The sequence below is a fragment of the Lontra canadensis genome, unplaced genomic scaffold, assembly GCF_010015895.1.
Source record: "Lontra canadensis isolate GAN:19392208 unplaced genomic scaffold, GSC_riverotter_1.0 scaffold5, whole genome shotgun sequence".
Lineage (NCBI taxonomy): Eukaryota > Metazoa > Chordata > Mammalia > Carnivora > Mustelidae > Lontra > Lontra canadensis.
The window spans coordinates 15,451,078-15,471,661 of record NW_022630999.1 but is presented as its reverse complement, the minus strand read 5'-3'; the positions used below and the strand labels follow the sequence as shown (position 1 = coordinate 15,471,661).

General features: G+C 50.0%; 1 protein-coding gene across 6 annotated transcripts in view; it reads right to left on the bottom strand.

The window, feature by feature from the left end:
* Positions 1-8,115: 8,115 nt before the first annotated feature.
* Positions 8,116-20,584, bottom strand: part of ABLIM3 (actin binding LIM protein family member 3) — a 109,608-nt gene continuing 97,139 nt past the window's right edge. For 3 of the 6 annotated variants that reach the window (XM_032851494.1, XM_032851496.1, XM_032851497.1), the window contains 7 exons: positions 19,361-19,508; positions 18,102-18,131; positions 17,476-17,534; positions 16,376-16,436; positions 15,654-15,661; positions 15,046-15,126; positions 8,116-10,265 (listed from right to left, as the gene is read on the bottom strand). In XM_032851494.1, coding sequence (XP_032707385.1) covers positions 10,152-10,265; positions 15,046-15,126; positions 15,654-15,661; positions 16,376-16,436; positions 17,476-17,534; positions 18,102-18,131; positions 19,361-19,508 — 501 coding nt within the window. In that variant the 3' untranslated portion in view covers positions 8,116-10,151. The remainder of the gene's footprint in view (positions 10,266-15,045; positions 15,127-15,653; positions 15,662-16,375; positions 16,437-17,475; positions 17,535-18,101; positions 18,132-19,360; positions 19,509-20,584) is intronic. The other 3 variants (XM_032851495.1, XM_032851498.1, XM_032851499.1) reach the window with 1 other exon arrangement.

Here is a 20,584-nt window from a genome sequence, read left to right as displayed (position 1 = left end):
GAATCTGCAGTCCCCTAGAGGAGATAAATATGTACAAAATGAATGAGCAACAGATTATTATGTGAAAAGGACCAGAGGAGAGATAAAATGCTCTTCGAGTTCATCAAGACAAGGTGAGGACTTCTTGCTAATTACGGAGGCAGCACTGGATGACTGACATTTGGGTGAGCCCACAGTGGGGGATTACATGACTGGTAGAGCAAACAGTGGGAGCAGAGCCACAGAGATGGAAGACGGCAGGACGTGCCTGCAAAGCTGTTTGGTTTGGTGCGATTGGGGGTGTCAGGTGGTAAGCGTTGGTGAAGGACTGGGATGGAGGTTGTAGATGCTCTGTTTCCTCCTTACCTTCCCATGTCTCTGCATGACTGTGACCCTCAGAGAGGATTTTTTTTTTTCTCTGTACTAGATTTGTCTGGTGCTGTCTAAAGAGTTCTGTGTGGAGAGCTCCGGGCTCTGTAAAAAGATACCAAATTTGATCCTGGGAACAATAGCAGGAAGAAAGCTTTTAACTCCCCCATGCTCCCAGTCTTGTGAAAACAAATGATACTCCCCAGTCTCATTTTCAGCTTATCAGGTGGAGCTGGGAAGACCTGGGAATGAAAAATTTGGAGGCTAAAGATCCTGCGTCCCAGCAAAAGAAACATACTCTCACCTTCTACCCTGTCCCCTTGCCTCTAGGTCTGTTTGCACCACGGATACCAAAGTGAACGTTCCACGACTCCAATCAGATCCCCTGTAAAAAGATGTGTTGGCCTCCTCTGCCCTCAGTGTAGAGCCCAAGTTCCTTATTATGGCGTTTGGGGTGCCTTCTTCACTGACCCCCTTTTTCATTACAGACAAGTAGCTCGGGAGACCCTGGGAAGAGTCAGAAGAACCACAGGTCAGGTGTTCAGACCTGGGTTCTTAAACTGACTCTGTTGCTCTGTGAATCTCAATTCTTCGGTTGGGTCACCAATGCTTCATTTCCTTCTTGCTTCTCTCCTTGCCTCTTCCTGGTCCCCCAGATTGCAAGCAGCGTGAGGATGGGTGCTGTGTTTTATTTCCCACTAAACCCCTACAGCCTAGTGCAGTTCTCGGCACCTAGTGAGTGATAGTAAGTACTGGCGAGTAAGTCCGTGAATAATTGCTCAAGGGCTACTGGGCTTCCTTGAATGCACACATCCTGGAGGGTGCTTTTGATCCTCTGGGAGTGTTTGTTTGCTCACTTATTTGCAGGGGGAGATGAGATCACAGTGAGGTGTTCTGCAAGCCATTGGTCTCTGTGCCCCTGCCTTACTGCATGCTGCTGGAGGCAGGCAGCCCAGCCCACTGGGCTTCTCCTGGGCCTGGGGCCCCTCTCCCCACTCCTTTGTGCAGAGTGAGCCACAGAGCCCCCTGCTCGAGTGTCTGCCCAGGGCTGGTGGCAGGATGAAAACTTCTCTTGTTCCACTCGGCACAATGTTGCCATTATGGCCCCTACCCAGGGAAATGACACATGTCTGCTAGTCCACCCCGGGCCCCGGAAAGCAGATAGAGATCTGGGTGGTGGCTGTTGGGAGAAAGAGAAGGAGTTTCATGGCTGAAAACCCCTCCCTCCGTCACACTTTCTGGTGCCTGTTCCCTGGGCACGGGTTTCCTACCTGTACCCGGGCCACCAGGTTCTGCTTCAGTAGTGAACGGAGCCCAGTGCTCTGGTTGTGTTTGGAGGAAAAGAACTTTTGTTTTTATGCCCAAAGGCTGCATGAAACCTGTCCCCTCTCTCCGGGTCCTTTCTTAAAAACAAGAGCTCTCTTGGCTCCGTTTGTGAGGTTCCCATCCTGAAAAGCCTGAAATGCCAGCCTGGGGATGGGCATGTGTGAAGGGTCAGGGGAGCGCTGGGTCCATGGCCAAGGAGAGCCCTGTTGTGCCCTCAGAAGGGCCAGTAGCCAGCTGTGTGGGTCGGTGTGGCCAGTGGGAACATGGGTCCCAAGAGGCCACCCTTTTTAAACCTTTCTGGAAAACCCAGAAATCCAGATTTTAATGTAAAATCTCTTGATTTAAAAAGGTTGGTAATGAATTACAGTTGCTTGAAAACATTGTGAGCTGGTCTTCATGGCGCCCACAGCTACCTTAGTGGAGCCTCGAGGCAGAGTATGGCCTCATGAAGACTTCTGAGGAGTCTGTCCAGCTGGGTGCGTCCGCCCCGACGGCCCAAGGTAAGGCCCAGCCCCTAACACTGCCGCAGGGGCTGCCTCTATTCTGAAAGGCTGCCCTGTGTACCCCATCTTCACATCCATGCTGCAGGATGAGACCAGGCTACAGAAGTCCAAAGGGAATTTCTGAATCCTGGAAATCCAGAAAAACTTTAGAGCAGAGGGGAACCGGAAATGTTAGCTGAGATGGTCTCTTCGTTGGTCAGTTACGGAAACTACAACCCAAAGCACACAAGGCCCAAGAGGCAGGGCCAGGAGTGGTGTCCAGGACTCCAGACGTGATGTCACGGGAGCCATATTCCTGCCTCCATAACTGTCATTCTCTGCCATTTGTGGGACACACTGGGGAAGAGCAAGATCCAAGACATGATCTTCAACCTCTCTGAACCCTTGATGGCTCACCTAAAGATCATCTAAAAATCGGGGGCTAATAATAACTTCCTCATGGGGCTTGTGAACCTTCAGTGCGACCGTGTATGTAAGGTGCTTGGTGCCTGGCATGGCCCAGAGAAGCGTCCTCCAAATTCAGCTCGCACTCTGTTGAGGGAGGGAGTTGTTGTACAGTGGCCAGATCATGGGCTTCGGGGTGAGACATCCCTGAGTTCAGGTTCAGGCTTTGCTATGTATAGCTGTGAAACCTTGAAAGAGTTACTTATCAAGAACTCAATTTCCTCATCTGTAAAAGGAGGGTAAAAAAGTAGCCAGAGGCTTAAATGAGATAAGTCAGGGACCCAATCCGGTGCCAGCCCCATTGTCAGTGTGAGTTATTCTTGTAATCAACATGGGTTTCCTCTGCAGAGGTGGTCAGATGCTGCTGGAAATCGAGGGGATACTGAAATCGCAGCCACATGCCCAGGCTGCCCCCTGCAGGGAGTCTTATGTAAATCAAACCATTGGAAAAGGGATAGATTCTGTCAGATATTTTGCCTTCCCTGAAAGAACACCTTGTATTCTTTTTTTTTTTAAAGATTTTATTTATTTATTTGACAGACAGAGATCACAAGTAGGCAGAGAGGCAGGCAGAGAGAGAGGGGGAAGCAGGCTCCCCGCTGAGCAGAGAGCCCAATTCGGGGCTCGATCCCAGGACTCTGGGATCGTGACCTGAGCCGAAGGCAGAGGCTTTAACCCACTGAGCCACCCAGGTACCCCAACACCTTGTATTCTTAAATAGAAGGCTAACAGAGCTTCCAGCTACTGTTATACGCAGTAGAATTTTGTGTGTATATTTTTAAAACAGTGCGCTATTTTGTTCGAAGGACAAATTGCTCAGGACAGTTTCTCCTGGTCCAGGTGGGTAAAGACCCTGTCTGTGAGTTAGATGGACAATACATTCTTTATCCACAAGAAGGCATGGGAGACTTCACTCGAGACTCCCCTGTGAGGGTTAATTTCCTCTGGAGCCGGCGTACTGGTCACAACTGCTCTGGTGGCAAGTGACAGAATCATGCCTCAAGCCAGCTTAAACCAAAAAAGGAATTCATTCACTCAGAGGGTAACTGGGGAGCGTAAGGGATGAGGCTGGCAAACAGACCAGTCTCCGCTTTGTCTCCAGCTCCTGACTCATCCTTCCTCTGCCTCACCTTCAGGTGGTCTGTCCCAGTCTGTGGCAGAGGAAGTCACGCTGCTGAAGGCCTGCCGGTCTTCAGAGGGACAGAGTGGAAGTCAGTCCTCTTTTCTTGCAGTTCCAGCACCGGCCAGAGGGGGCACTGTAGTCCGGGTAAACCACCTGATCTAGGAAAGCGGCAGATGCCCAGCGGTCTGGAGGCCCCTTGCCCCGCAGCCAGGTACTGAACCTGAAGTACACCATTCCGCCCTTACCGCCCTGTGAAGTAAGTCCACCCCAGCACAATGTTACCATTATGGCCCCTACCCAGGGGAAGGGTTTTTCATTCTTATTTTGCAAGCTGATTTCACGTGGTATATTAGTGTGCTAGGGCTGTCCAAAAAATCCCACAGACTGGAGGAAGGGCGGTGGGAGAGGGGCTTAAACCATGGAAATTTATTTTCTCACAGCTCTGGAGGCTGGAAGCCCAAGTTCAAGGTGTCCTCCGAGGCCACCCTCTTGCTGCTTCTTCACATGGGCTTTCCTCTGTCACCTGGTGTCTCTGTGTGTCCCAATCTCTGTTCTTATAGGGTTACCAGGCTAGTTGGAGTAGGGGCTGCCCTAGGCGCCTCACGTAAAGGCCCTCCTTCTAAATACAGACACGTTTTGAGGTACTGGGTGTTAAGGCTTCAACATAGGAATTTTGGGGTGACACAGGGTAGCCCACAACCCACGCATGGTAAATGGGGAGGCTGGGAGTAGCACTCAGGGAGTGCTACTATCCCTGCTGCCAGCTCATCATGGCACCCATGAAGACAAAGGCTCTACAGCCCGGGGTGGCTGGGAAAGAACTGTATCCAATGAACAGTTTTCAAGATCCAGGGACCTCCTGCCGGCACAACCCCTGGGAAGCAGCCAGCGGTACGAGAGTCTTGGCTGGCTCTCTGATGTGGGCAGGCGTCAGTCAGACCCTGCTTGATTGTCAAAGTAGTTAGTGGTTTCTTCTCTGTGTAGCATCTTCTGATTGTTCTCCCTTCCGCTCCTTAAAGCCCAGTCATCCTGAAGGGACTGAGGGAATACAAAGCTTCTCCCCTCCCACTTCTGTCGGAGCAATTCCCAAAGTACGGAATTCAGACTCTTGCTGGAAATGTGGGATGGATTTCGGCGTTACACAGACCACCATATCTGAGGAGTTACTAATTGATTTGCATTTGTGTTAAAAGCATATCCCTGGTCCTTATAAATCCATACTTTCCCTGATATTGCTTTAAAATAGAGATATCAAGTATGAGTCAATTGAAAGAAAAATATCAGGCAAATAGCCATTAGGAACAGAATCTGATGACAATTGAGAAGGTTGTGTTTGAGCATCTGAAATTTGGGAAACACTTTTGGTCATGGGCATAGATGTCCCCTTACTTTTGACCCAGTTCTTCTGCACACTTGGCCTTAATTTGCCCTGAGGACTAACTGTGTGTGTGTGTGTGTGTGTGTGTGTGAAAGAGAGAGAGAGAGAGAGAGAGAGAGAGACGGGAGGCCTCTACTCTCTCCCGTCTGTGTTCCTGTGCCCACCATCTTGGATCGGGGCAGGTGAAGAGGGTGTGGGTTCCTGGGGGGGTAATGAGAAGCTAGCCCTCGTCTTCAGAGCTTCAGGATTTTATTTATTGAAGGTCTCACCCCAGGGCTCTTGCATGGGTTGGCCGCAGCTCGTGCCTCAGTATATAAGTAGGTATTTATCATTGTGGAGGCAAGATTTTGAGCACCTTTAAGTTTGATGTGAAATGAAGCATTTCAAACTTAACTCCACATGGGGTATTCACGGAGTTGGCATGGTTCTGTGAAGTTCATTGCTATGGATTTTAGCAAGGCTTTCCCCTCCTTGAACTTCAAGCCCTTCTTCTCCACGTGTGGCTCTGTTCAGTGGCCAGCGGCAGCTGCAGACCCCGTCCACAGCTAGCCCCGCGTTTCTGCTCCAGGGGCCTGGTGAGGATGATGGGCCCCAGTGCAGGCGAGCTGGCTGCTTGTTCTCCTCTGCTCAGATGCTCAGGGAGCTTGCTTCCGCGGCTGCGAAGAGCGGCCATTGTATTGACTTTAAGCTCTCAGATTCCGTGATTTCTGCACTCTCCCCTTTATGTTCTGCTTTATTAATGTGAGGTTGCCCCCCAGTGGTTCAAAAAGGTCATGTGCAGGGAGAAAAGGTTCCCTTCTCCAACTTCAGAAAGGCTGGCTCCAAGGTGTTGGCAACTTGTCCATAAAAGGAAGAGGGTTTAGAGCAGCACTTCCCTAACTTCACTATGTGTGTGAATCACCCAGCAGTCTTAGTAAAATACAGATGTGGATCGAGTAAGTCAGGGGTGCGGCCTGAGATTCAGCATTTCTCACAAACTCCCAAGGGGACTCCATGGCAGCTGGTTCGGGATTACAGTCAAAGGAACAAGGCTCAGAGCAATTTTTCCTGCATCTGGTGGGTTAGCAACCACAGTGCAATCCAGACAATGTCCACAAAGCCTGAATGAATGGGAGGCATACAGTCTCCCTGCATGTTCTGGACCCTGCCTGCCTTCTCACTACTTCTCCTCCTGCCCCCCCCACCCCCAACTTAACTGAGCCACCCAGGCCCCCCTCCCCTCCTCCCTTCTTCCAGTCTCATTCTCCCCTTCACTCACTCCTGTCTGTCTTCTCTGGAGGATTCAGTTCCTCAAATACACCAAATTCTCACCAAGTGCCTGTGCACATGCACCAAACTCTCACCAGTGCCTTTGCACATGCTGTCTCTGTGCTTAGAGTGCCCCCACCCCTACTTTTCCCTTGCATACTTTGTTTTCATCCTTCAGTGAGTATGTGAAGCCTGTCCCTTTCTGCTCCCCTCTCTGGTGCTCCATTTGTTGTCTGTGCAGCTGTTATCTTTCTGTGTCATCTCCTTTGCTGTTGCTTACCTACGGTCTGCTCCCTCCTCTAGGCCAGAGCTTCATGAGAGCTCATACTGCCTTACACCCTGGTGATCTTCAGTGCTCCTGCCTCTCCCACCAGAGGCTCAGTAAGTATTTGCTGGGTGTGTGTGTAGGCAGGGAGCAAAGGAGCATTCTTTAGTGTCCTTTTGTACATTTGAGCCACCTGGGTGGAGGGGCCATGTTGGGGGTAATTCTTAGAAGACTCATATGATGGGAGGTCAGGAAAGGATATACTTTTAAGCCACATCTCATCTTCAAAGATGTCAGAAGTGAGTAAGTGTTTATCTTAGGATAGAAATAGGACGCACAGTAGAAATAGAGTAAGTCTCACATTTCTTAGAGTTATGTCCAATGAATTTGTGAAACTTTGGATTAAACAAAGTTACTGTAGAGCTTTGTGGGACATTTTGGCAATGTACATTGTGGATTTCTAAGGACAGGGACAGCGGCTGTGGCAGGGACACTGTGATTCACTTATCCAGAGGCCCTTCCTTGTCTTCCCATCTCTTTTCTTTCTCTGCACAGCACTTGCCACCCACTATCGAGGCTCAAAATGCCAAATACTGAACTTCCAGCCTTCTGTGCAAGCAAGGGCATGAACCTGTTCCCTAGCTCTGCTGGTGCGACCTGAGAAGTCTACTGAGGTCTTCTGGGATAGTTTACTGGTCAAAAGAGACACATAAAGGGAAATTTCTTTTCTGCATTTTGCTGTGGTATGAAGACACAATGCCTGGAGTCACGGCATCATTTTTGCAAACATGAGGGGTCCCATCTCGGGACAAAAGCCACTGTACTGAGGATGGGGGAGTGGAGAGATATGGAGAGCCTGGGCCCCCAATGGCATCCCCGAACTCTTGAACTGATTAGCCCTGCACTTGGATTCCCAGTTGCGCAGGACAATATGGACTCTCGTTGTTTAATCACTTTTAAGAAGGTGCTCCTTACTTGCAGCTGAAAGCATCCTGACTGCTAAGAGGGGCTAAGCTGGTCTCTCTAAGCCCATACAGGCTAGAGTTGGCTTCTGGCTCCATCATGGTAATTATAAGTCCTCCTGAAAGCTGTTTCCTCATCCGTGAGATACAAAGAATTATTCTTATTTCCTCCCTCTTGGTTGTTACAGAAGCTGACATGACACGATGTGTGCCAAGTCTTCAGTGGAGAGTTCAGCACACTATCAGTACTTAGTAGCGAGCTACTGTTATTCTGGTGAGTTTCTGGATCACAGCCGTATTTGTTGGCATGTCCTTCACCGTCTTGCAGAACCCCGTGTTCTGCAGGACACACTCTGGGTGATGCTTACCTTGTCAAATTTTCTTAATTTACAGAAGGAGAAACTGAGGCCAAGAGAGAGCTTCTCCCTAGACTCTTTTATTTTGGAAAATGTGTACGGTTCAGCCTCTTCCCATATCACACATTTCCACTCACACCAGAAACAACAGAAGGACACGGGTCTGGGTTGGAATTATGTGCTTTTATGGGAAACAAAAATACCCAACAACAATAACAAAAGCCCTTCATCTTGCCAAGTTCTCAACCGGTGATAATGAGGCAGTTTCAATGATTGCGTCTGGCTGGGGACATTTCTAAAGGGTCAGGACAGTTGAAAGACACTGGCCAAAAGGAGAGTTGCAGAGAGGGTTGATGTTTTAAATGAGAGAATATTAGACCCCCTTCTGGCCCCTCACCCTGTCACCCTTTCAAGTTACAGTCTCCTCTCAGTTTACAGAGATCCTTCCTGAACTTCACTCAAATGCAATCTCTTCCAGAAAGTTCCTTGGTCTGCACCAACTTGCATAGGCTCTCTCGGTAATCCCACAAACACGTTCTCACGCCATCTCCATCACTTCCTGCCTTACTTCCATCACGTGTGAGTCCATGTCCGACGACACTCAGTGCTAGCAGGCATGTCCCCCAGTCCAGATCCCGTGTTGATCATCTCAGTGTCCCCACCTCCCTCCCCCCTTCAGTGCTCAGGATACAGCAGGTGCTCAGCATCACAGGGGCTCAGTGAGGGTTCGCTGGATTGGAGTCAGTTCTCTATTTGCCAGGTCACGACACCAGCCTCTTGAGAGTCATAATGGTTATTTCCACTTCTTCGTCTTCCCTCCGTGACCTCAAAATGATCTACATCAAGGCATCTCTGGGGAGGAACAGACCCCACCACACATCGCCAACTGGGGGCCGGGGGTCAAAGGTTTGGGGAAGGGAGGAGAGAAGTTAAAGTCAATCTTTCATCGCTGTTCAAGAAGGCCAGAGGGCAGGAAAGGCAGCCGCTGGGGAAATCCAGGGTGGTCATGAGCACTGTTGGCAAATGCTTCATTTTGGAATTCCATAAGCAGCCATTCTTCCAAAGGTTTCCCCTATGAAACATGGCCAACTTTGCAGTGGGAGCCAATGACTGACTGGTGAGGGACAGCTTCGGTTGCCCTTCTAGCCCAGGGGCCTGCAGACATAGACCAGGAGGCTTTCTTTGGGACATGGCCTGTATTATGTTTGGAGGGGAGTTAGAGGTTGTCTGTCTAGCTGTTCTGTTGGAACTGTGATGGGAAAGTTAGCCCTGTGGTGTGTTGAGTTGTCAGGCACATAGATCGTAGTAAGGCTGTAATAATGGGCCTCTCATCTGAAGGGGGGAAGGGTTAGGAGGTGCTGGGGGCAGTGAGGGTGAGAGGAAGGTTGCAAAAGGTCCTGTAGCTCCAATTCCAACAGGTGCCCTGCTCTGGCTCCTGTGGCTGGCTCCCATGCCTTCCCTCTCATCTCCACATCGGGGCCAGGCAAAGGGACCAGTTGGAAGTGGTGGATGGAAGGGAAATGACTTTTCTCCTCCTACCATGAGACTTGGACAAGGGAGAAGTTAGGGCCAAGGGCAGGAGGAGGAGGACTGAGAAGCTGCAGAGAGGCCCAGGCCCGAACCACTTCGTTTGCTGCTGTAGTGAGTAGATCCGAGGCCCACACAGCTAAGGGCATCACCCCCAGAGAGCACCGAACTCCTAACTGGGAGAGATGGGAGAATTCTTCACGGGCTCTCCATGGCGCTCGGTGACTTTGGGAGATCACTGTGGATCCTCCCATGGGAGGGCCCCTCTGGGGCCAGTAAGGTGTGGAAACTGCCTGGTCAGCATCCACCCTGGAGACTGGGGAGAGAGCCAAGAAGCAGAGAGAAGAGAGACTTCTTCAGGCACCTCCTTTAGGAAAGAGAGTTGGACCTTGGGGGACTCAGGTTAGGACAGATGTTTCAGTATAAAAAGGATCCCCAGTAAAAGGATGGGAGTCTCCTCAAATCCCTTCCCGAACCCCAGAGCACTTAGAAAAGAGAAAGTAAGGAGCATAAAAATATCTCGATGACGTGGGCTTGCCTGACAGTACAGAAAAGCAAGTCTCATGGCTGGCAGTGTGTCCCATTACACAAGAGAGGATTATACCGAGCTTCAGTATAGAGATTTTACATGTATCTTTATATAAATGCATATATATTTATAGAGCCTCTGCCTAGAACAGCCGGGCTTGCTTCTTCAGTTCATTCCTCTTCCAGAGGGCCAGCCGGTCAAACTCCGAGATGGTCATGCCGAAGACCTGGTAGAACTCCTCCTGGGACAGGTGGCGCTGAAAGGAGGTGGGAGGGCACAGAGAGGGAACAGCTTGAGGACGACAGGTGGAGACTGGGGGCAGGTGCAGGCAGAAGGGGACGTTGGGTGTTTCCTCTGGCTGTGCCGTGCTTGGCACAGACCTGAAGACGTGTGGGATGAGTAGTCGGTGAATGCTAGACTGTGTGCAAGGATGTTTCCTGGGAGGGGCCTCTGTAGCTGGTCTATGGGGGCCTCCCCTGCCCGGACTTAGGTGGGAATTTGGCTTCACCTAAGTGCCTCTCGATGCATCCTGGAGGACCTCACCGGTCTGCATCCTGCTTTTTGCATTCTGTGCCCCGGAATGTGTATGAATTAATAGGATTCTTCCTAACTTTGGGAGTAAAGGGGGGCGTGGCCAAGATTTTAGGGTGTACTTCCTCTTATTACTATTTTTTACAAATGAGCTGGAAGGTTATTCCTTTTTCCAGTCAATGAAAAAAAAAACCTGCTGTTTCTACTTTCTATCCACTGAAATGTCCTTTCATATCTATCTTACATGAAAACAAATATACCATATAATGAAACATCGTTCTGCCTTCCTTGGCAGGTTTTCCCCCTCCTTTCCGCCTGTTCTTCCTCCTGTCCTTTCAAACAGTCTTGAAGGTTGATACATTGTCAAAAGCTCTCCCAGTTAGAAATATATGGCACCTGAAATGTGGCAAAATGTTAACAATTCGCATTTAGGCCAAGGGTAGAAGGATGTTCATTTCACTCTTCTTGCAACTTTTCTGGAGGTCTGAAATTCTTCAAAATAAAAATTTAAATTCTGTTTGAAGAGAGATATGTAGGGTATATATCCTCCCTGAAAACCTACGGGAATCCCTGAGATGATCTGTTGGTAGCAATCATGTTAGCTCACTGAATATTGAAGGAGATTCCCTGAGAATTAGGTATATGGCCACGCCATCATAAGCCAATTCTCTCACCTATGTGAACTAATATTTTGGTCACATTTCTGGATCTTGAAGCAAAGGTAACTTTGATACTTTTGATAGATATCACTGGTTGCTGGAGGCTTTGAGCTGGGTTTTCGATACCTAAGAGCGTTTAATAACACCAGCAATTCCTAGCATTACTTTTCTGCCATGCCCATGACTGTGTGGTTGCCCCCATTTTCTCAGTTAATCTTTCCAACCCTTCTGAAAATCGGACATTATTTCTATCTAATTAAAAGATGAGAGAACCGGGCTGCCTGGGTGGCTCAGTGCGTTAAAGCCTCTGCCTCTGACTCAGGTCATGATCTCAGGGTCCTGGGATCGAGCCCCACATCGGGCTCTCTGCTCAGCAAGGAGCCTGCTTCCCCCTCACTCTCTGCCTGCCTCTGCCTATTTGTAATCTCTGTCTGTCAAATAAATAAATAAAATCCTTAAAAAAAAAAAGATGAGAAAACCAAAAGTCAAAGAGTTAAAATGACTAACTTAACCAAGAGGGAGGGAGAGAAGAAAGGAGCCTGGGTAAGTAGCAGAGCTGAGACCAAAGGCCAGGCCTTCGGCTTGGAAACACAGTACACTCTGGTTTTCCCCTTGGCCAATCCCATTAAAAATTCATAAGTAAGTCTTTCTATTATGAAAAATTTCAAAAATACTCAAAGGGGAAAAAATAGCACAGTGTACACCCATGCCCATCACCCAGATTCAATAGTTATCAAGAGTCTGTCACATTTCTTTCACCTATTGTATTTTGCTGAAGTATTTCAAAGTACACTTTAGACATTGTATGGATTCCTGCCTCTCTAGGGTCCTATGTGTCTCCCCCAGAGATAGCAAAACTTACTGGATATTTTCTTAGGTAACCATGAGGGCATGAACAAACTTAAAAACAACTGACAATCATTCCTCGCAATTACCCAATACTTGCTTGTAATAAAATGCCCTTCGTTGTCTCAAAAATGTCTTTTTATGATTTGGCTATTTGAATAAGGCTTCAAACAGCATCCACATATCACATTTTGTTGTTGGACCCCTTCAGCCTCTGCCAGGCCAGACAGTGCCTTCCTTTGTCCACGCTGTGGCCATGTCTGCATTTGTCTCGCTTGCACTCAAGCGAGGGCTGAGAAATGCTGTGGATACGGGCGAGTTCTGTTCTCAGCTCCTTCCACCATAAAGACTGAGGGGGACTGTCAGTTAGTCTCATCTGTTCTTTTTTTGTTGGAGGGTGAAGGTTACTATTGATTCTCTAGGTCATTTTCTCTGCTGTGCCCAAAAATCTTTTTCATGAGTTTCGATGCCAAGGAATGGCCGACTCAACCTTTGGATGGTGTCCTCACCCTGGAGGAGACCGGGGCACTTCTGCTCCCCCTCTGTGAAGGGCCAGCTGGAGCCTCCTCTCTCTTGTGAGTTTAAAGCACCAATGCCAGCGCTTTCCCTTTGACATTCTGCACGGACTTGAAACCATAAAGGTAAAGCACACAGGCTTTAAAGCCAGGCAGATATGGGTGTGTGACCTTGGACAAGTTACTTTACCCCACTGAGCCTCGATTTCCTCTTCTGGAAAGTGGGAACATCCTAGCACCTACCTCCTGGATACATCGAGGGTGAATGAGATAGTGCGGGTCATGGACAATGGCCCAGATTTGGGACGCACTCAGAGGCTGTTCACTCTCACCCCTGTAACGATCTTATGTGTCTGTCACATGGTGGAGTCTGGTCCTCATTTCCTTTGATTTCATTTCCTCCTCAACCTCTTCCCTGTGCTCACGTGACCCAGCCATACTCACCACTTGCTAGGGCCTTCACAGTGGCTGTTCCCTCTGCCTGGGATGCTCTTCCTCTTTATATAAGCATGGCTAACTCCCTTTCCTATTTTGAGTCTTTGTTCAGTCAGGTAGGCAGGGAGATCTGCTCTGACCACCTGATTTGACACGGCCACTTACCTCTCCCTCTAACCTCCAATTCTCTGCTCTCCTTTTACTTCTCCCCTCAGCCCTACTAGGTTCCATGTTCTAGATGATTTATTTATTATTTGTGTCATTTGGGGTCTGTCTTCTCAAGTGAGAATGCACCTCACTTTATTCACTGATGTTCTGCAAGCACCTGGAACAGGACCTGGTCTATATAACAGGCTTCTAATCCATATCTTTTGGGTGAAGACAATCTACACTCTGAGCTCCTTTAGGAGCTCTTCAGTCCTGTCCTTGAACTGACGCAGGGGGCTAGGGCAGTGTTTGTAGCCCTGTGGGCTCAGCTCAGGCTCCCTGTTAGACATCCCTGGGAGCATCTGAAAAATACCAGTCAGTGCCTGAGCTCCTTCCCCAGATTGCAATTTCATTGGTCTAGGCTGAAGCGCAGTACTGGTATTTTTAGGAAGCTTCTGATTCTTAGGGGATGTTACCCTTCCCTGGCCAGAGCTTCTGGGAGTCCTGGAGGATGTAAGAGGGCGATTGGTCCTCCAGGATGAAACAACCAGGTTTCCATCCCTCAATGCAGGTTCCACTGAGCTGCCCTGGGAGCTGTCCCCTTCAGCACCGGCAGCTTCTCGCTGCTAGACCCTGAGGGGTCACCCACTTGCTAGGCTGCTAGCCCAGCCTGCTAGACCTGGAAGGACTCACAGAGCTTCCTGGCTTGCTCACATTCCCTTCCCTCCACCCCAACCCTTTATTCTGGACAAATTCTTAGCAGCCAGGTGAACGGTGGTTGATACACTCATCCCAAGGGGTGCTGAACCTCCTCTCTTAGAAACCTGCATTCAACTTAATGAACATTTTCCAGTACTTCCCCTGGTTCAGGCCTCATGGTAGAGGACTGACCATCTTTGTCAGACAGAGGAAGTGGATAGCCCAGTGATCTGATACAAAGGAAGGACAAGAGGTGCTTGATCTCCAGACAGGGCTGAGTGAGGCTGGAGGAGGGGTGAGGGACGCATCCTGGGAAGAAGGTCTGGGGGGCTCTAGGACACAGGCATCTCTACAGGGGGGCCCTGAGGAATGAGGAGGCTGGCAAGTTGGGAAGGGTATTCTAAGAGAGGGAGAGGCACAGTAGAAAGGGCAGAGTGTGCTCTAGCATCAGGGGCCCAGGGCCTGGAACTCTAGGCCAAGTGGAGTGGACTGCTGGAAAGCCGCATGCCATGTTCAGCCCTGCCTCTGTGCTTGATTGATGCTGTCCCGCTCATCATGATGTTCTCCTTCCCCTCTCCACCCCAAACCTGTTCCTTCAAAGTCTGTGCACCTAGGAGACCACAAGACTCTGTACCAAGGGCTCTGTGGCTAGTGTCTCATTTACTTCTCTGGCTACTTGAAGAAACACAACTGCCCCTCTCCACAGAGGAAAGAACTAAGGTTTGGAGAAGTTGTTACTGGGCTCAGCTGAATGCCTAGGGATGGCAGGACCAGGGCTGGACTGGGGTCTGCTGTGAGATTATCTTATGCTTTCATCTTGTATACAGTGCTGACTACCCCCATGATCCCCACAGGGAACACCAGCTTTCTGTACCATCCTGCAGGAAACCGGGCTGTTTCTTCTTATCCACCAGCCTGCAGGCCCCCGTGGGCAGGGACCAAAACCAGCTCTTGTCTTATGTCTATAGACACATCAGGTAGGACAGGACATAGCTGTGCGCCACAGACGCTAATCAAATTGAGAAGGCAGCACAGCAATGTTTAGTCTTAGGCTAAAGACACCAGGTTGGCATCTCTGCTCTTTTCCACAAGCTACATGACCTTAAAGCTCTTCATTCTGCTGGACCTCCCAAGCTGGGTTACATCAGGCAACTTCTAGAATCCCTTCAAACCCAAAGGTTCCTGCTGAGTTTTCTAGACTCACCTCTAAACGCGTCCGGTCCACGTCCTTGGGCAGCCGATTTCTTCCTCTCGTGGTCACCAGCAGCAGTTCATAAGGGTAGATCTGAGGAGAGAGGATGGGGTGGGGCGCCAGGCTGGCTGAAGGAGGTGGGCTTGTCCCTCCAGCCACATTTTGTGTCTGGGTATCCTCCCTTCCCCAGAGAGGGCCAGAAATGAAAGTCTGAAGGAAGGGCTCTGTTCTCCTTGGGGTTGCCTGGCGACCTCAAGGTACCTTCTCCCCAAAGGGAAAACGCGAGTCCCGTAATACTGCCAGGAATGAGCTTGGTGGCATTTGACATTAACACGGCATAAGGCCTCATAATTGTAAATGTCTAATGTCTGGTGATTGGCAAGCCTCCAGAAAGTCTATGAGGCCCACAGGGAATTGTCTGATTTTAGTGGGCAAGAGGGATAGGACAGAATTCAGGGAAAGGAGGCCAAAGAGGGGCTGGAAATGCTGGCCTGAAGAGGAACCTTGAGGTTATTTATTTGATATCCCTTCCCTGAGTAGATAGTGCTGACATCTTCCTGCTGGGTCTCAATGTAGAAGCATCTGGGGTGGGACCCCCAGTGTCTCTGTATCTCCTTTACCTTGTACTCTGCAGAGAGAAAAGAGAGACACGGAAAATGGAAATACATTGGTTTTTGCTTTGCATCATGATACTACCCTTGGTCTTAGAGGCTCCTTGTCGAATTCACCCTGAATCAAGCCTGGTAGGAGCACAGTGGATGGCTGGAGAGAGGGGTTGGGCTGAGCCAGATATAGGGTTTTAGAACAAAAACGACTTTTGAGGTAATTAGAATAGAAATAAGAAGATTCTGAGATTGTGAAGTACTTGGGCAAGGTCCTCCATCCTCCGGAGGAGTCTTCCTGTGTTTTGATGTAGGCTTATCCTCCTGCCTGAGCCTGCTTGTAGGAGCTGGTGGGGAGGCCGGCAGGGGAGTATCACTGGCAGAGAGCATGAAGCTCATGGAACGTTTGCCGGGAACAATGTGCATTTGGCTCTGAGTGTTTCCCTCCACTCGGGGCTGGCAGGCAACTCTAGCTCAGCAGTACGACTCTGCAATGGCTCTGGGAACCCAGATGGGACAGATGGCCTGGAGATCACCCAAGGCCAGGGACTCGAGAGGATGAGGAAAGAGGAGGGAAAAGGGAGGGAATGGGAAGTGAAAGGGAGTGTGGGAACTCGGGGGTTTGGACCGAGCCCAGCATGGGGGCCAGAATCTGTAGTGACTATTGGTGGAAGGTCAAGCCACAGTTATGAGCAGGGCGCCCAAAGCTGCTGCGAGTCCCAGGAGAGGCTGGCACTCACCTCGCATGCCCCAGTTGACGGCGTTCATGCTATCATAATGGAAGAGGTCTGCGCTGGGTGTCTGCAGGGGAGACAGAGCCAGGGCTGGCCTGAGCAAGCTCACAGCTGCCTCCCTGAAGCACTCCCCCACCTCCCGTATATGGCCCCGGGATGGATGGGATGTGGTCCTTCTCAGAGCAGCCTCAGTCTCAAGTCAGGGTGAACTTACTTGCGGCCACATCCCTGGTGCCTAGGGCTGGCATGCATTTGGTACTCAATAAATAGTCATTTCTTGGTGAACTACATTTCATGCTTTCTTTTGCTGCTCTAGTACCACTTTTCCTATGAAAACTGCCCTGGCAGCTCCATTTAAAATCACAAGGGCCATCTGGGTGGCTAAGTCGGTTAAGCATCTGCCTTCGGCTCAGGTCATGATTTCAGGGTCCTGGGATCGAGCCCTGCATCAGGCTCTCTGCTCAACAGGGAGCCTGTTTCTTCCTCTCCCTCTGCCCCTCCTCCCTGCTCGTGCACGCTTTCACTCCAATAAATAAATAAAATCTTTAAAAATAAATAAATACAGGGGCGCCTGGGTGGCTCAGTGGGTTAAAGCCTCTGCCTTCGGCTCGGGTCATGATCTCAGGGTCCTGGGATCGAGCCCCGCATCGGACTCTCTGCTCCGCAGGGAGCCTGCTTCCTCCTCTCTCTGCCTGCCTCTCTGCCTACTTGTGATCTCTGTCTGTCAAATAAATAAATAAAATCTTTAAAAATAAATAAATAAATAAATAAATACATAAAATTGTAAGTTGCCCCCTGCCCCAAGCTGCCAATCCTTATCCTGCTAGTTTTCCTTTTTTTTTTCTTTCCTTAGCACATTATTATCTTCTACATTCTCTCTAGTGTGACTCGCATACTATTTACTACCTCCTTTTTGTTTCTCTCTACAAGAATAGAAGCTCCAAGGGGCAGGGGTCACTGATGTATTCCAAGTACCCGGAGTATATGAAAGCTTTCAGCAAATATCTGTTGCATGAGCCAAAGTCATGTCTAGGCTCTGAGCATGTGGAGCTAATGCCGGCATTGCCAACAACTTGGGAGCGACGTCTCAGCACAGCCCCTCTTACCCTGTGCAGCCCGTTCCTCCGGTAGGCAGGCAGGGAGGCGGATTTGGAGATGAGGGGGTCTGAAAAGAAATAGCCAAACAATTCCCAGGAGTCCCAAGCCAGGGGTCCCTTTCCTGGAGGCCGTCCAGCTGCACATGGCCAGTACTGTTCCCTGACTCCATGGGAGGTTAGAAGGGGTGGAGGCCACAGGCTCTTTCCTCTGCTCTACAAACAACTGACCGTCTCAGGGATGCCTCGCTGGGGCAGAACTCCAGGCCCGCCCAAAGCCCATGCATGTAGTCTCCTGGCCTCACCCTGCACACATCTATGGTCCTGTGATGAACCCCTGTGTCCTGGCCACAGGTGGCTCGACAAAGGCCCTGGATTTGGAGTTGATCTCAGAGCCCAGACAGGCAGACTCTCAGGTGGGTGGAAGAGACACATGTTCTTTCTCTCTGGGATCTATTGGGTATGGCAACCCTGGCTCCAGGGCCAAAGATGGAGGCCCAGATCTGACAAACACAATGGAGTGGACCATATGAGATCAGGACTGTGTTGGGACATCTCAGCTACAGGGGACCTGAAACCAGCTCGGCTCTGGCTGTCACAGGACGCGAGAGGCTGAAGGTAGGGCAGGCGGAACGTACCGCTGTCAGCAAGGTAGTGGGATCGAGGGGCTGCAAGAGAAAAAAGCCAGAGATCAGCTTTCAGGGAGACAGATGGACATGGTGGAAAGTTCATGGGGACAAACAGACATGGCTCCCATTCCTGGGCTACCCTAGCTGGTGGAGAGGAGGGGCCTCCTTCACTACCTCCTTTCTCACTGGTCAGTTTCCAGTTGCCGCACCTGTACCACATTTTCTCTCCCCTGCCTCGAGCACCTGGTGCAAAGCAAGCAGGTGCTCTCTGGTATTTGCTATACAGATGCCATTGAACAGAAATGGACTTTGAGCCGCCTTGGTGCACTGCACAGAGCCCAGAGCCAGGGACTGAAAACAGCGTGCCTCGGTGGTCAAACAGGGAAACAGGCTCATCAATTTAGCCTGGCTCTGCCATAATTTCTAAACATAACTTAATCATGATTTGGTTTTCTCATAGTAAAACGGAGAGGGATGGTGTCTCCTTTATAGGGTTATTGGGAAGAATATAAGACACATAATACCATGAGGTATTAGCACAGTGTTCGACAACATACAAAACCCTCAATGAAACTGGCTTTGTTGTCTTTACCATCACCATCATCTTCCATCTCAGCTCAACTCATGATGCAGTACAGTAAAGAGGGAAGTGCTTATGGCCTTGGAGTCCCTCTGACTTGGGCCTGATCCTGGCTCTGTCATTTACCAGATTTTGACCTCGGACAAGTAGTAAACTCTGGTCTCTCATCTATAAAGTGGGTGATAATAATCCCTCTACTTGCCAGTCTTTGTGAGGACCAAGAGTAATAAGGATTATCTGTCTCATGGAGTTGAGATAGGATTTCCCAGCAGGACTGACTCTCACAGGGGTAAGAAAGGGAGGGAAGCATGTGTTTGTCCAGAAACAGGGAGAAGTTTACAAATGAGAGGATCTCTGGGCAAAGTTCTTGCACCAAGCTTCCGCTTGTTTACTTCCTGTGATGTGGGGCTCACTACCTCAAGAGCCAGTCCCTTATATCTTTGAGCCATTCAGAAAATTAGAAGACATTTTCCTTTGCACCGAACCTGACTTCAAGTCACAGCTTTCAGATGGCCCAAAGAAACAAGTGCCCGCTCTTGGCAGAATATGGTCTTACTTAGTGCCCCATGCAGCACCTCACCAAGTCCATATGCTAGACCCAAGCAAGGCCATAGGAGTTCAGACTCTTTGAGGGAGTTGAGAGGAAGTGCCCCCAGCCCGGCAGGCAGACTTCCAGGGTGGAGCTTACAGCCATTGAGGGACATCTCATAGCCAGCCGTGTGCAGGGCCTCCCGGCTGCTGGTGGAGCTCCGGGGTGGGGTCCAGGGATCCGCGTAGGAGCTGGACCGGGCCTTCATTTCCTCCTTCAGAATGAGGCGGCCGATTCCGCTCTGGAGCTGGGCATGCGGGAGGAACAAGAGAAAGAGGGAAGGAAGCAGAGAACATGAAACAGAACAGGGTAAGGACAGAGGCTGGGTGGCCAGATTCCGGGGAACCTCTGTCGTTCTTGCCTTCCCAGCGTCCCTCCTTCCCTATGGCCTCACAGCTTCCTTTGGGACTTCGCCTCTCTTCCACAAGTGGTCCTGTGGGCTGGGGAGGGGAGGTGGGTCTGGTGGAGGGCACCAAAAGCCCGCGTGGCCCGTGGCAGGTGGGAAGAAGGCTCCAGCCGTGCCTGGGAGGGTCTTCCTTGGGACTCTAGCTGTTGTTCCTAGCACACATCTTTTTAAAAACATTTTTTATTGAAGTGAAATTCACATCAGATACAATTAACCACTTTGGACTAAACGCTTTAGTTGCATTTGGTGCAAACACCATCTCTGTCTAGTTCCAAACAGTTTTAAGCCACCCGCCCCGCCCAAATTAACCCTGGACCCAGTAAACTGTCATTCCCTCTCTCCCTCCCCTCCCAGGCCCTGGTAGTCACCAGTCTGCGTCTGGCTCTGTGGCTTTACCTATTTCGTGCATCTCGTATAAATGGAATCATCCCATATGTGGGCTTTTGTGTCTGGCTTCTTTCCCTCAACATAATGTCTTCAAGGTTTGTCCACACTGTGGCCTGTACCCATCCTTCATTCCTTTTTATGTCTGGCTAACAGTCCATTATACGGATGTACCGCATTTTGCGTCTCCATTTGTGGGCGGGTGGACATTTGAGCGCTTCCCCCTTTTGGCTCTTGTGACTAGTGCCTCTGAGAAGATCGAGGACATGTGCTTGTTTGAGGCCTGGTTTTCAGTTCTTCCGGGTAAATCCTCAGGAGGGCAATTGCTGGGTCATAGGGTAGTTCTGTGTTTAACTTTCTGAGGACCCTCCAAACGGTTTTCCCCGGTGACTGTACCACTTTCCACTCCTAACCAGCAGTGCATGAAAGCTGCCGGCAGCCACTTGCCAGCATGGAGAGCCTGCATGAGCATGAGGCCAACGCAGCAGTGAGCCAGCCCAGGAGGAGAGAGAGACAGCTTTCCTAAGGCAGTT